We start from the raw sequence: 14214 nt of genomic DNA on the forward strand, positions 1-14214 counted from the left end.
ATCAGAAGATTCATATCAAATATCATTTATGACCTGAAACATTATGTAGACATAGGTCTACACATTGTCTTGGGCTTACAGGTTGTTTTATAAGGCTTATCTCATGCTCCTTCATAAATCTGAGTCCCTTCTCCATAGCTAAATCTCACCTTCTTGCTGTGACTCAAACAGCTGCTCTTACTGCTCTCTTGGCACGTCCCTATCCAGTGGAAAAGGTGTTTTTCATCCCAGACCTTAGTGAAGAGCAACATGCAGTGAGGCAGGACACTACACAGGCTCCCTGCCTGTACCTGTGTTTGCTTGGCACTTGAGAAGCAGAGGCAGTGGCACAAGGCAGGCACGGTGCCATCAGCAGATGGGGTGTCGCTATGTAGCGAACATCTCTGCTGGTAGCATTCCCAGCCTGAGCATCTGAATGTCTGTCTATCCCAAGGTTTACTTGGCTTTATTAAAGAGGATGCTCCGAACTGCTGCCAAATTTTTTTTTTTTGAACATGTGTATGCTCCTGTTTCTATCTATTCCATGCAAGACAGGCTGGCTTTTATCTGTTAACGTGCTTTGGCTTTTCCATTTGTCTCTCTGTGTAGTTTCTCTCCCTGCTGTGCAGCTAGACCTGACAAACTCGATGTCCAGAAATTGCCCTGCCCTTGGCATTCACCACACAGTGTTACACACCAAGTTAACTGATGAGAACTGAAGGTGAAGAGGACCTCTCCCAGCATTTGTATTTCAGTAGGTCTATAGTCAAACCAGGCCAGCTTCAAGTAGTGTCTGCTCTTCAGCCATACACAGTCCTGCCACTCCAGATTTGACTTACCTGTCTTCAAACAGATCATTGCCTCCTGCCACTTGTTGGTATGAAAATGAACCTCAGTCTTTGCTGAACCAGTGCTTTCTATGAGAGGATTGGCATGCTTTTAATGTGGGAATTCAAAAACAGACAACTATAACCAGCTATTAAAAATATTAAACAACCCCAAAATTTCTAAAAAAACTCTAAAAAAAATAATTGATGTACATTTGGTATACTCACATCACCGTATGCTGGGTTGTGTGTGAAAAAGCAAGATCAAGAATATTAGTAAGACCAGGTCAGTTCTGTGGTTTTATTACACTAATTTTTCCCTTGTTTCTTTTTTATGAACTACCTGATCCTCAAAACCAGCCATGAGTAATGTTGCCAACAGCATTTAAAGCATGTATTAAACCCTCCACCCCAGTGCCATGTTACATTTTCTCCTCCCTTTGGATTTTAGCTCTGTTCATGAAAAAAAAGAGAAAAGACTAGAAGAAAAGTGAAGAGTGGGGAAAGCAAAATGACTTTATGTCCCCAAACTCTGCCCACAGTCCTTGACTCAGTAAATATTTCCGCTCAAATGTTTCATGTTCAAATAAAATCGCCTACTCATATAAGCCATTTACTTTAATCAGAGCCAGATGTATATAGGACTGATCAAATTAAAAGGAAGTAACGATACTTATAATTGCAGGCTTTACAAGCATGAGGTTTCTCTGTGTGGTTGAAAACCTTGGTGCAGTCTTTGCATGCGATTACAGTAAAGCTTTCTATTGCTGAGATTGCTCATACTGTTACTCATGCAGATAAACATACATTTACTATTGGCAGCCCTGCAAGTGCCACACTATTATTGAGGCTGTGTGACATTTCCCATTTTAAGACCTCACATTCAGCAGCTTGTATCTTAACCACACTTTAAACACTTGGTTGAATTTTCTTGGGAAATTTCAGTTCAAAGAGCCAAGCTGTTTCTGAAAGTCATGCTGTTTGTCAGGTTTAAAAATGCTAACTTTCTTTAAAAATAGATATACTGACCCATACTTATGGATAGGGACTGGAAGAATGTGGCCTATACTTCAGGGCTGTGGTTTCCACTGTCTCCCAAGAAAATTGTCCTAAGACTTGAGTATGTCTCTTTCTGCTATGAGTCTCTTGAGCTGTCAGATCCAGTGAGTGCTCATCCTCCTCTGCCAACCCCTATTTAAGCATGCACTGGATCTCCCCATGGGGTCTGTACACGCACAGTCCCCCCTCCTGTACCACTGACATCACTTGGCCAACACTGTTGCCTGAGAGCAAGCAGAGATTCATGTCATGGTTGCTTTCTGCTGGCTCAGAAATCAGAATTTGAAAGCAGAGAGGCTTTTCTGTACTCTTGAGTTCCCGTCTGAGCTGTCTGTGCTCTCACACAGGCTGAGATCCCCATTCTGCTCTGTTCCATATGCAGAGAGGTCAGGCAGAAAGAGCCACTGTGGCTCAGCTTAGCCCTGTGCCAGCCCTGCTTTGGGCAACACCTCTGAGCTCTGTGCAGCCCAGGCACAGCCCTGTCCTGCGCCAGGCGCTGTGAAGCTGCTGGGAAAGCATCCCTCCAAACCCTAACAGCAGCAGCATGGACACACTTCTAGTGCATACAGAGCACTTCCCCCAACAGGGCCGTGGTATGACCCTATTCCCATAAGCACAGGATGAAGTGAGAGGCAATTGAGGCAGCTTTTTGTTAATAGTGAACAGGGCAGTAGGCATTTGTATTGAAAGGAAGATCTCGGCAACAGAGATGGAACAGAGAATCTTAGATTCTCTATAACAGGAACACTGTTATAGAGGTTTGTGTCGTAGATGTTCAATTTATGCAAATTATATGTAAATTAGTCATGGCCTCTTTGACTTCTGGTATGTAGCCAGCAACTCTTTCATGTTATAATGTTGGGTAACCTTTGCTTGACTATTTTCTTCTTAAGTTAGCTATAAATCTCAGCTTTCTTTTTCTCTCTCCTAATTTTCTTGTAAAGCACAGTAGGTTGTCCATAACTACGAGGATGCTAACAGTACATGAAATCTGCTTTGTAAAATTTGAACTAGAGGGTTTATTTATTAAAAAAAATCTTATGCCAAATACTCTTAGGAGTATTTGGGAAAAGGAACATTACTTTCCAAAAACTGAAAGAGGAGGATAATGTCATAGAAAATATTAGTCAAGAGATCCTGATGGTACTGAATGCCTGATGGTACTGTGATTGGGAAAAGGACCTTTGCATGGTATATTTTTATTCCCCTCACCAAAAAAGAAAAAACCTGCTATTTTCTTTCTTAAGAAAATTCTTAAAAAGTTAAGTTTTTTTTTCTATTTTAAATGGAAGTCAGCTGCTAACATCTATGTCAGCACGTGCAATGGTTGATGGTTCTTAAAAGCACATTGCAATTTGTGGCTCTGCAACTAGGACTTGCAATGCTGTTGGACTCTTGTGCTCTTCAATTTAATTACATGGCCTTTCAGCATACGGAGGACACTAACAACAGAATTGCTTTTCCTAGTGGAAGCAAAAATGCCCAAAAATGCCTTCTCCTTAAGGGCTGGGCTGTAGAACCACCGACATACAGTCAGGGCCCATTGCACTGGAATTATGGCTTTATAACAATCCTTTATTTACACACACTGCTGAGACAGTAAAAACAGCAAACAGATTTTTTGACGGCAGGCAGCCAAAACATCCCTGCAGGGCACATGCCCCTCGCCGAGGCAGGAACACAGGCAAGTTAAATCAGTTCTGTGACTGCTTTCCAGCAGCGAATTTTGTTGATGTGAAAATGGTATTTGCTATTCCAGTAATAAGATGGGTCCAAACTTCAGGCCTGCTTGTTTCTCCCTTACCCTGGGTCTCCCCTCAGATTGAATTGGCATGCACATGGTGCTGGGAAAAAAAGAATTACTGTAAGGAGTTCTGTTAGAAAGGTTTCAATTTACTCATCATGAGATTGCTGAGCAATACTGTAAATAGACTCAAATAAAATCAATAGAAGGAACTGTTCTCATGCTTCCTAGGCTGTGAGGTGAATGGTTAATCTCATTTATTAAGTAGGTACTCTGAATCAAAGCCATTATACATACGTTCCCATACGTACTACATCTGTATTTCCTAGGAATTTCAATAATCATGCTTAGCAATTCTTTCAATGGCTGCAGCAACCTTCTCTCTCTGAATTATTTTCTTTTGCCTTTGTTATGCAGCCCTCCTTTTCTCTCCTTCCCTTGGTAGATAAAGACCCTTAAGGACAAACACACCTGCAGCAATATTTCTGGTCATGCCCCACAACACATCCTGGATTGCCAGGGCTGTGCTTCATTCCTTCTAACTGTCTTCACATTGCTTTCCATCAACAGCAAAGCTGATAGCATCCCTGATGCATCATTTGTGATGACACTGGAGAAGAGGTGGCTGAATCAAAGCCAAACATCCAGAGGGATTGCTAGCTGAGACAGCCCAGCATGGACAAATCCACATTTTCAGGACTTACTTTATAGGAGTGGGGCTATCCAACTGAGAAACTTATCACAGTTTAGCTCAGATCTCACCACATGTTGATCTTGAACTGATCTGAAGTTTAGGCCTGAAAACTCCGTGTGGTGGAGGGAACTCAGAAAGGTAATATGAGAGTCATGCTTAAACTAATGAAAAACAGAAATAATAACTAGGGAGCAAGGGAATTGCATGGACACATTAAAGCAGAAAGCCCTGGGACAGTGGTTAAATGCGGCACAAAATAAGAGTTTAGGCGGCAACTTCCCTAGAGAAAGAACCATGATCAAAACTCACTGACAGTAAGTGCATTCTGACCTTGCAGAAAACCTCTCTGTTGAGCAACCTCCTTTTCAGAGGAAGTTTTATTCTGCCAGAAAAGGTGTGCAATGCTGCATGCTAATACAGCGTGGGGAATTGGAAGGGAAACTCCTACACTGCAGAAAGAGAACTGCCTGAGAGGCAATGCTCTACATGTGTGCAGTTCGCTTTTCTCCTGCTAACATGCTGACTGTTCTGGTAACTTGTGCACTGCAGTAAGTCACTGGTATCAAATGACAAACCACCACATAACCACTGGATAGGAAACTCCAACACAAGCACAGTCTAAATCAATGCACTATAAAATTTGGATAATATTACTTAGACCATAGAGCACTTTGAGAAAGCTGTAAAATACAGTTCAGGGAGGTTTATAATGGGCCCAACTTGCTATTTTCCATACAGACAAGTAATGAAATTACTCACTTCCAAAAGGACGAAGGTGTTTGTGGACAGCTCAGTAATTATTTGTGACAGCTTCGGAAACAGAGTAAGGCAACACTGCTGTTACATCTGTGATGGACATTTCAAATCACCATCTTTGTGTACAGCCCTCAGTGCTGTAAGGATGCTGTAAATGGATTCTGCAAAATCCAGCTGAACATTACAGTAATTGTAATTCTATTGGTTTCTATAGAAATAGGATTATACTAACAGCCAATAAATCAATTTCCTCCTGGAACACTAATGCAATAAGAAGGGGCACCATTTCACTGTTATTTATAGAGCAAACAGCTTTTACCCAATTTGCAATACCTATCAGAGTTTTATAGAGTTCATGAGATTTTTCAAGCATGTTGCTGCATAAAACCATCTCTGGCAATAAATTACAGAGGAAAACGGGGAGGGGGAAGCCCATAAAGTAATGAAAACATTTACCACCAGATGGCACGGCAGTACAGGTGCCGCCGTTCTGGCAGGGATGTCTCTCACAGGCATCGGGATAAAGAACGCAGCCCAGCTTCAACTCCGTCAGGCCAACCACTTCTGCGAAGCTGCTGCGCTTGTTCTGCAGGGGCAGCTCGTTGTTGTTCAGGACTACTGAGTCCAGGCAGCCCTGGAAGCCGCTCAGGACCTGCGTTGTCCTCTTGTCAGTCAGGCTGCGGACGTTATCCACTTGGACCTGGGCGCCGAAGTAGACGGAGCTGTCTGTGCTGAGCGTCTGGAAGTAGAGGGGGGCTTTGCGGCGCTCCACGTAGCTGTCATCCAGGGACAAGCTGGTGAAATTGCGGTTCAGCTCCAGGAAGACCGAATGCCAGCTTCCATCGTTAACGGCTCTTCCAGAAATTCCCAGGATTCCTGGGCCACTTCCGCAATCCAACTGGAACCAGAGTTTGCCATCGACGATCTGCAGGAGGAAAACAGAAATCAAACCGCTTCAGGCGCTCAGAGAGAATCTGGAAGCACAGAGAACTTCTACACAGTCTCTGCACACTGTTAAAGCTGCTTTCCTACATGACACTAAAACAGCAAAAAGCTGTGCCTTTATTACGAGGAAAAAAATAAAATGGTGGAAAATATCAGCTTACTTTGACTTTGTCCGATGCCAATTACTGCAGGAAAACTAAAAATACAGAAAATCATATGGGTGCAGAACACAGATGAAAACCGGGATAATTATATGTTTTACTGAACAGGATATGGACTTGAGGACCCTTGTTCTGCTCTTGGCTCTGCTGTCGAACAGCTGTGTCTCTCTCAGCAAGTCTGAGAGCTGTGATTCTCCTCCAAGTGGTTGATGTTATCAAAAGGACAGTAAGGGCACAGGATCACCTCTTAGTGTTTGAGAGGCTTGCGGCAAATCCAATGGCCCCATTTTCAGCTGCTGATGTTTGGTACTCTGCTCATGCAGACATCCTGTGCTTCTGTAACTTTAAGGAGCATCTCAATGAGGTGCAGATTTTCCCTTAAACATCATAAGTTTACTGTCACTAATTACAACTACCACTAATTGCAACTAGTTGACCAAAAGTCAGTTATTTCCCAAAGATGCAACACAACCTGCCCTGTGTATACCTCACAGATGATGTAAGATGGGTCTTACTTTTCTTTCTTTCCTAATATTTATGTTGGACTTATGGATTTAGAGAGTTTGTAGGGGGTTTCTCACTCTCCCTCCTCTCCCTCATCCATCCCGAGTCTTTGTAAAGAGAAAAATCTGTGCTAGCCTGCTGGGGCAGGCAAAGGGCAGAGTGAGGGAATGGGTATGAAGTGCTGCTTTCCTGATTAGCAGTTTACCCCAAGACTTTAGGTTTCTCTAACAGATGGCATATAAGTTTAAAATGGCTGACAAGGCTTGAAATAATTTCTTATGACACATTAATTGGATTTGAGTTCTCTGAAAGCCCTTCCAAGTATTTTACCTTTATGTCATGCTCTAGGAAGTATTTATTTCTGCAAACCCCATTTCAAGACAGTTCTGTCCCATTATTTATCCCCCTGAAAAGTTCAGGTGCTGTGTCATTTTTCATCCTTCCAGGCAGCTCACTCTGTCCTCTCACTGGTGCATCTGTTACAGAGACTGACTGCTCCTCCCAGTGAGAGCAGAGTTTCCACAGCTGTCAATGCAAGAACCCCACAGACCCTTGGTGGCCTGATGAACTGGAATGGAAAATGCAGATGTGAGGATGCTGCAGTGTGTTCATCTGCCTTTGGCCATTTTTGGCCATTTCTAGCATGCACAGTCATGTTAGATGAAGACATTCCTTGGGATGTGACTGTGTGCTCATACTCTTCTCAGACAGGTTCCCTGATGTGACTTGAAGGTAAATAGGAAAGTGTTAATGTACAGGAGCAGACCGTATTGTCTGCCATTATCAGCATTTTATGTCCTTGGAGGTTGACAAAACTACCAGGAGAAAAGCTAAAGGCAAAATCTTAAGATCTGTAGGTCTGTGGATTTCTCTGTATTTTCTTCTCCTTTGGGAATCCTTGGTTTCTTGACTGGCTGACTCTGAACTGGACCTCAAGCCAAAACACACTGGGCAATCAGGGGACAAAGCACAGCAGTCCTCTGCTCGGTGATTGCTTGGCAGTGTGGACACAGAGGTGCTAAGCATGGGGCAAGCTCCCTAAGCTGCCCACTTACTCTGCATGGTATGAGGGGGTGCAGAGGAATGAATACACGCATAGAAGGAGCCAAGGGAAGGAGCTAGAATTAGCCCCTGCTATGAACAACTGGCTGTTTTGCAGTCCCTGGTCTGTAGGATGTAATGAAACTGAAAAGAAATCAGATCTATGACTGTAATAAATGCTTAAGGGATGGATGTTGCTTGATACTCCTACAGATCAATCAAATAAGGCTAATGGATGTATAGAATAATGAGTCTGGATCATTTTTCATTAAAAAACGTTTTCTTAAAGGACTCAAAACTCAGCTGTAAACAGTTTCTGTAGATTGAAATTGGGTCTGTTAAAGCATATTCTCAGGAGGAATCTTGGTAAACAAGATGCCCTGATAAACAGAGAATTTTTTTTCTCCAGAGATGGAGCGGTAGTTTCTTTCCTCCCTGTGCAACAAAACAGTCCATAAACATTGAAGGTGATGCTCAGAAAGTATGGTCTGTCTCACCAGGAGTACAAATCAAACAGAAAAATGCATGCCAACATATTACACTTTGAAAAACAGCCATCACTGGATAAGCAGATAACTTGCTGCTTACTTAAAAGGCTTTTTCCTATGGAAACTCTTCTACTGATTGTGTATAATATACATATACCTCCCCTATGACTACTTATGCCCTGAAGGACTTACTGCTTGCATGTCTATTACTCTTACTCACAGAACATGTTTTTCCAATTATCTTTATAAATACAACACCACATTTGAGCACCTGGGATAAATATTACACCATTTGTACACAGGAAACTATGATCTAAAAGATTTGCCATTAAAATATGTTTTATACATCTTTCTCATCCACTTTTATTTCTCTTTACCAGCAGATGATCTGACATGCACAGTAAATATATATTGTCTGAAGGGTTTAAGTTTCCTTCCCGTTATTGAAGAAACACGAGTAACCTTTAACTAGAGTGAAAGATGGAAAGGATGGTCTGATGCTTACAGTACTAGCCTAAGACATGACAGATCTGCATGGGAATCCACATTCTGCAACATTCTTCCTCTGAGATCTCAAGCAAGCCATTAGTTTCAGGTCTCCATCAGTAAAAGAGGGGTAACGTCATTTCCCTACCTCACACCACTGCTTTACAGATACATACATTAAAGACTGCGTGACATGCCCAGAGACCCCTAGCAATGGGACCATAAAAGCACTTTCATTAATCAGATGGTCATGGGCCTTGCTGTAGAGGGGCTGGGAGGAAGTATTTGTCCCCTGATGGATCTTGAGGAGGAGTAGAGAGAACAGGAAGAACCAGCAAGGAGCAGATGCTGCAAAGGGCTCCACTCTTGAGTACTTAGCAGCTGGACTGGCCAGGCAAAGAGAAGAAGGTTTCTCCACCTAACAGGTAAAATTGCTGTCCCCATTCCAAAGCATAGAGAATTCAACCATCACTCAGCAATTAATTCCTGGTGTTCCTGTGCTTCCTTGTAACCACTGAGATGTCAGGGTCACTGCTCAGTCCTCAGAGGGGGTTCTTTGATTATAGCCTGGACCTCGGTACCAAGAAAAGCTGAACTTCAAGCTAACTGAGTGACATTCAAGCAAAAAATATGGGCATCAAGTGAATACCCAGGCTCTTGTCCAGGTTCAGCAGTTACCCAGGCAATAACCTCAGTGACATGGTTGGTCTGGTTGAGAGCTGGTAGCGTCAGACTGTCAGTTCAGCCCTGAATGTGTGGTGTTGCTTTTTTCATCCATCTATGTAGTGCAACACTGCAGAAAGCCTGAGTTACACCATCTCACAGCAGAGACATGCAAACTTTGCAACCCCTCACCAGTGCAGCCCATGGCACCAGCAGAGACCCTCTGCACTATGAAAGCAGACAGATACTGCTTCATCCTAGTTGGGCAGAAAATTCCCACAAAGCTTCCACTTCCCAGAGCTTTCTAGGCTCAGGGTTTAGTTACAGTCTCAGTTATAAGAACTATGACAGGGAAGTTAATGTACACTTAAGCACATATGCTACAAGATTCCTCACCTGCAGAGAAGTTAAAAGAACAGTGAAGACTCCAAAAGCCAATGCAATCTGTTAAATTTCAATAATTTCATTCAGTGGGCAGAATGGAGCCAAACACATACTGTAAATTATATTAGAATATTAGTCTGGCTAAGATGTTTGGCTAGCATCCATATTTGTGTATCAACATAGGTAATAAAATGATCAAATGGTTCTTCTGAGACCACCTCCAGCTCACACAGTCCATCTGCAGTCAAACACCATGGATACAGCATGCTGCCTCCTAATCTGTCTGGGGAAATATTTCGTTAGCCGAATTGCATTTCAGGTTCGTTTGTGTAAAACGGTGTATTTAATTAAAACATTACTCGTTTCAACTCCAGCCACAACTGGGATCATATCCAAACTTCAGTCCTATCCAGCATAAGCCATGCAGCAGTAATGCATTAAAATGTGTAATACACACTTAACTAAGCCACGCAAAGTTTCACATTAACTGCCTGGACAGAAGGACATATGCTTGCCTTTTACCGTTTAGCTGCTATATTTATGGCATGATGGGAAAGTCTTTCTTTACCTATTTTTAATCCTTAAAATTTCACAAAACAAGATGAATCTCCATGATATTCCTTGGGGAAAAAAAAAAGAAGGAATTCTCTTCTGCAATGGCCTTGTAACGCTTTAGATGGTTAAATCTTACTTTTCTGAGTTAGCTGCTACATAGGTAAAAAGGAAATGGTGGTACTGGTTTTGGGACATGCAATCTTTCCAAAGGAAAAAAAAGCTAACATTGACCTGCATCTCATTTTGCTCCAACTGTCTTAAAAGCAAGAGCATGCAACAAAAACCCCAAAAAAAACCAACAAAACAAAACAAAACAACAAAAAAAAAGCAAAAGCCAACCTCTCAAAATCGATGGATGAGTTGCTTTACTTGAAAGAGTTGAATAAATAACACCCTTATTTTATTATATCAATAGAGTGTAGTTGGTAGGCTTTCAGCAAAGTAGTAGACAAGCAGTTTGCTCTATGGAATTGATTATTCATCCAGGCAGGACACTGTCTTAAAATTATGAAATATTTCCATCCCTGGAGTTATCACAAATGTATGAGCTTCCAAAATTAAGCTGGCCATTTAGACACCAAAAAGCATATTGCAGCATTAATTTTTAAACAGACTGCAACGGCAGAGACTTGCTTCAAAACAATCAATGCCACTCTGTGCCCCAACAGCACAGGTGTTTCTGCTTGTCTTCCCATGGGCTCATACCTTGTGGGTCTAAATTTCTTCCACCTCTGTCTTTATCTGAAGCTCAGTGATAGTGCTGGACGCTCTGGTGCTAATCCAGCAGACACTTAAGTAGATGCTTAAAATTAAGGTATGTGAATAGTTCCAATTGGTTTCAAATACAGGAAGTTAAACAAGTGATTAAGTGCTTTGCTGGAGTGATGCCAGAGTGCTCAAAAGAACGCAGGATTTCAACCTTTATCCTCTATTTGGAAAGCTTCCCCTCATGTTTAATTTAATTGAAAGCAATGCTCAAATGATAACAACTTCACATTTATAGACCTCTAATTAATCTGCTTAATGGCCTCATTTCTGAGTGCCTCCCTACCTCCCAACATATGTACCTGGTTAAAGGAAGCAGTACCTCTGGTTTACAAATGAAAAAAATATGTGTTTAGAAATCTAAGCATAACTTCCTTGAAAACACCTGAGTCAGGGATCCCCAAAGTGCAGTCCATGAGCCAGCTGCCCTCCCTGAAGGGACCTGACAGGGCTGAATCCCTTGAGCATGATGCCATTTGTCTGCCACAGAGAACATTTTTTGAGAATTTAGCCTGATATTCCTTGGTTAAAAGACCTTCACAAACTAAACTCTGACAATTCCTGTTTTTTTAAATGACAACATTTTTTAAAGAAACTATGGTGAATGTAATGACTTTGTTTCCTTTAAAGCCCAGGCATGCAGAGGCCCAGTGCCAGATCTGGGAAAGGGATTCACTGCAACATCGAATCCTGCCCTTCTGAAAAGCTACACATGAGGCTTTGAGAAGGTAATTCCCTATGTCCCTCCCTGATCAATGCACAGGACAACGCAGAGGCTTTGTATCCAAACATGACCATGGACCTCACTCATCAGATATGTGACGCAGCTGCTGCATATGAAGCTCTCCATTTTCTCTTTCTTTGTTTCTTAGACTTAGGGAGCAAACCAGCTTGACATGGAGGTTGCTGACTGAGATTGGAGCACAATAACCACAGCTCTTGTCGTTGCTCCTTGAAGTATTATTTTTAACTCAGCATCCTTCAAAGCAAAATAATTAGGTGATTATGTGAAGTGGGGACTGAAAACATGATTCCTACCTCACAACTAAATACTCAATTCAGGTGACTGTAAAGGGCAGTTCTTTTAGCAGTAGTAGTAGCATCAACTTTTCTATTTCTATTTCTAAAATTTCCCTGCTTCAGCTGGATATTTTCACTCAGTTGTCTATGACCTGGATATGCTGTGCTCCTTAATGATGAGAGCTTTATATACAAAACTCTAGCAAAATGAATTCTCCTATCACCAATCTAACTCCAATTCAGGCCATCTCTGTATCATGTCCTATTGTTTTCAAGTGGCACTTTCCACCAGGGCCATTTGCTTTTCCCCAGGTATTTTGTGACATTATCAAATTGTGAACATTACCTACTGACAGATGCTAAGAGCAAGCATGATGAGGACTTCAAAGAAAGTCTTCCAACCTGCAGTTTTGCTCTTTTTTTTTTTTAAACAAAAACACATGCTTGAAAATTCCAAGTGCATTTATATGTGTCTCAAAATAGAGGCTGTCTTGTGCAAATCTGAACAATGCTGACAGTTCCTGGTGAATGACAGACAGGACAGACAGTACTCTTGCTCATAAAATACTTCAGACTAACAGCTATAAAATTATTTGTTGCCCATTAATAACTCATCTAGCCACTTTAACATTATGTAGCATTCAGCCAAAAGTACCCTAAAGATTGCACATGCAGACACAAAAGGCTCTGTGCCATTTCTTCCACTGCTGAATTATAGAATGTGGCTGAATTACAAATGTCAATATTTTCATTTGGTACCCTAGAGGCTATAGCAGAAATACTATATGTGCAGGCTTCTGGATGAACCTAGTACTCCCTTTCCATCCAGCAGTTATTTGCCATTCCACAGAAACAAAAAAAACTTATCAATTAAATATTGATTTGGTATCGATCTCCACTGACCCTATGACTCTCTCAACAAAGAATCTAAATCCACAGAGTGCAGAGATCTTCATATTCAGTAGGAGACACGTTCTAAGCAGTTGGTTTCTGTAATTAGCTCACTAACAGTGAGGGCATATCCTCTAACCACAGACAGGACAGAAGGGAAGAACAGCAATTTCAGCAGGCTTAGTTTTGACTACACAGTCACATAAATGGCCAAATCTTACATCTCGTGCAGACTGGCTCCTGCACACAGACACACATAATGTGCTTATAATGAACAGCACCCAGTGGGGAATTTTCCAAGTAAAGTACCACTAACAAGCTGCTTTTCTGATCGTTGTTGCTGCTGCTGTTGTTGAAATTGTTTTTCCCCGTTAGAACAGACTTCATCTTCTCAATCTACAGTAAAATGAGAACAGCATTCCCCAAATCAAGAGCCAAGAGAAAATACAGAATCGAGAAAAACAACTGCAGAAAAGATAAGTTATTTTAATTACCTTCAGAATTATACAGGGATTCGCTCTGGTGTACATTATAATCCCATTGCTTTGCAGGGTTCGCAGTCGAAGAGCCAACTTGAATTCCTCTTTCTTGCTATTTTCAGAAACACGGTATTTAATGTAGCTATTCCCAGCAAAGCTAAGGGAAGTGTGGCCTGAAACAACCATTTTGAAAAGACACATGTGCTTTTAGTGATACATAAAACAATTCCTCAACTGTTAAGTAATTAAAGAATTTATAAAGTTAATGAGAATTACTAGGAAGAAATAAATAAAACCCTTTTTTGATGAAAGAAAACAAAGTTGGCATCTACTACAAAACATTTTTGCATTTCCTTTTTTTAAGCTATTTTTCAGGGGATAGAAGAAAGTTCTATTTTTCCATACTTAAAAATAATAAAAAGAAAGAGGGTGCTCCAAGTATTCACCATTTTTCAGCTTATACACTCCTGGAGGCACCACTCTTGCCTCACTGAAAATGGAGGGAATAAAAAGACCACACCTGTACATCAGGCAGTTGAGTTACAGGTGTAAAGTTACTTGTGGGCAGATGTCAGCCAAAGCCTTGCAATGAGTCCCACTGCCCAGGACCACAGTTCAGTATCTGCTGTGCTTTTATCAGGCAAACAGCACAAATCCTCTGTCCTGCAGCCTGGGATTCACTGAAGTCAACAGAAAGCCCTGCTTCACTGCCTGTCCACCTGGCTCTTCATATCCCAGGGAAAAACACAGATGCAGAGAACTAGCAGATGTCC

General features: G+C 41.6%; 1 protein-coding gene across 9 annotated transcripts in view; it reads right to left on the bottom strand.

The window, feature by feature from the left end:
• Nucleotides 1–14214, bottom strand: part of FAT3 (FAT atypical cadherin 3) — a 398570-nt gene that overhangs the window by 21644 nt on the left and 362712 nt on the right. For all 9 annotated transcript variants that reach the window (XM_064409542.1, XM_064409543.1, XM_064409548.1 and 6 more), the window contains 2 exons: nt 13457–13614; nt 5516–5984 (listed from right to left, as the gene is read on the bottom strand). In XM_064409542.1, coding sequence (XP_064265612.1) covers nt 5516–5984; nt 13457–13614 — 627 coding nt within the window. The remainder of the gene's footprint in view (nt 1–5515; nt 5985–13456; nt 13615–14214) is intronic.

Source organism: Passer domesticus, chromosome 2 (assembly GCF_036417665.1).
Source record: "Passer domesticus isolate bPasDom1 chromosome 2, bPasDom1.hap1, whole genome shotgun sequence".
Taxonomy (NCBI): Eukaryota; Metazoa; Chordata; class Aves; order Passeriformes; family Passeridae; genus Passer; species Passer domesticus.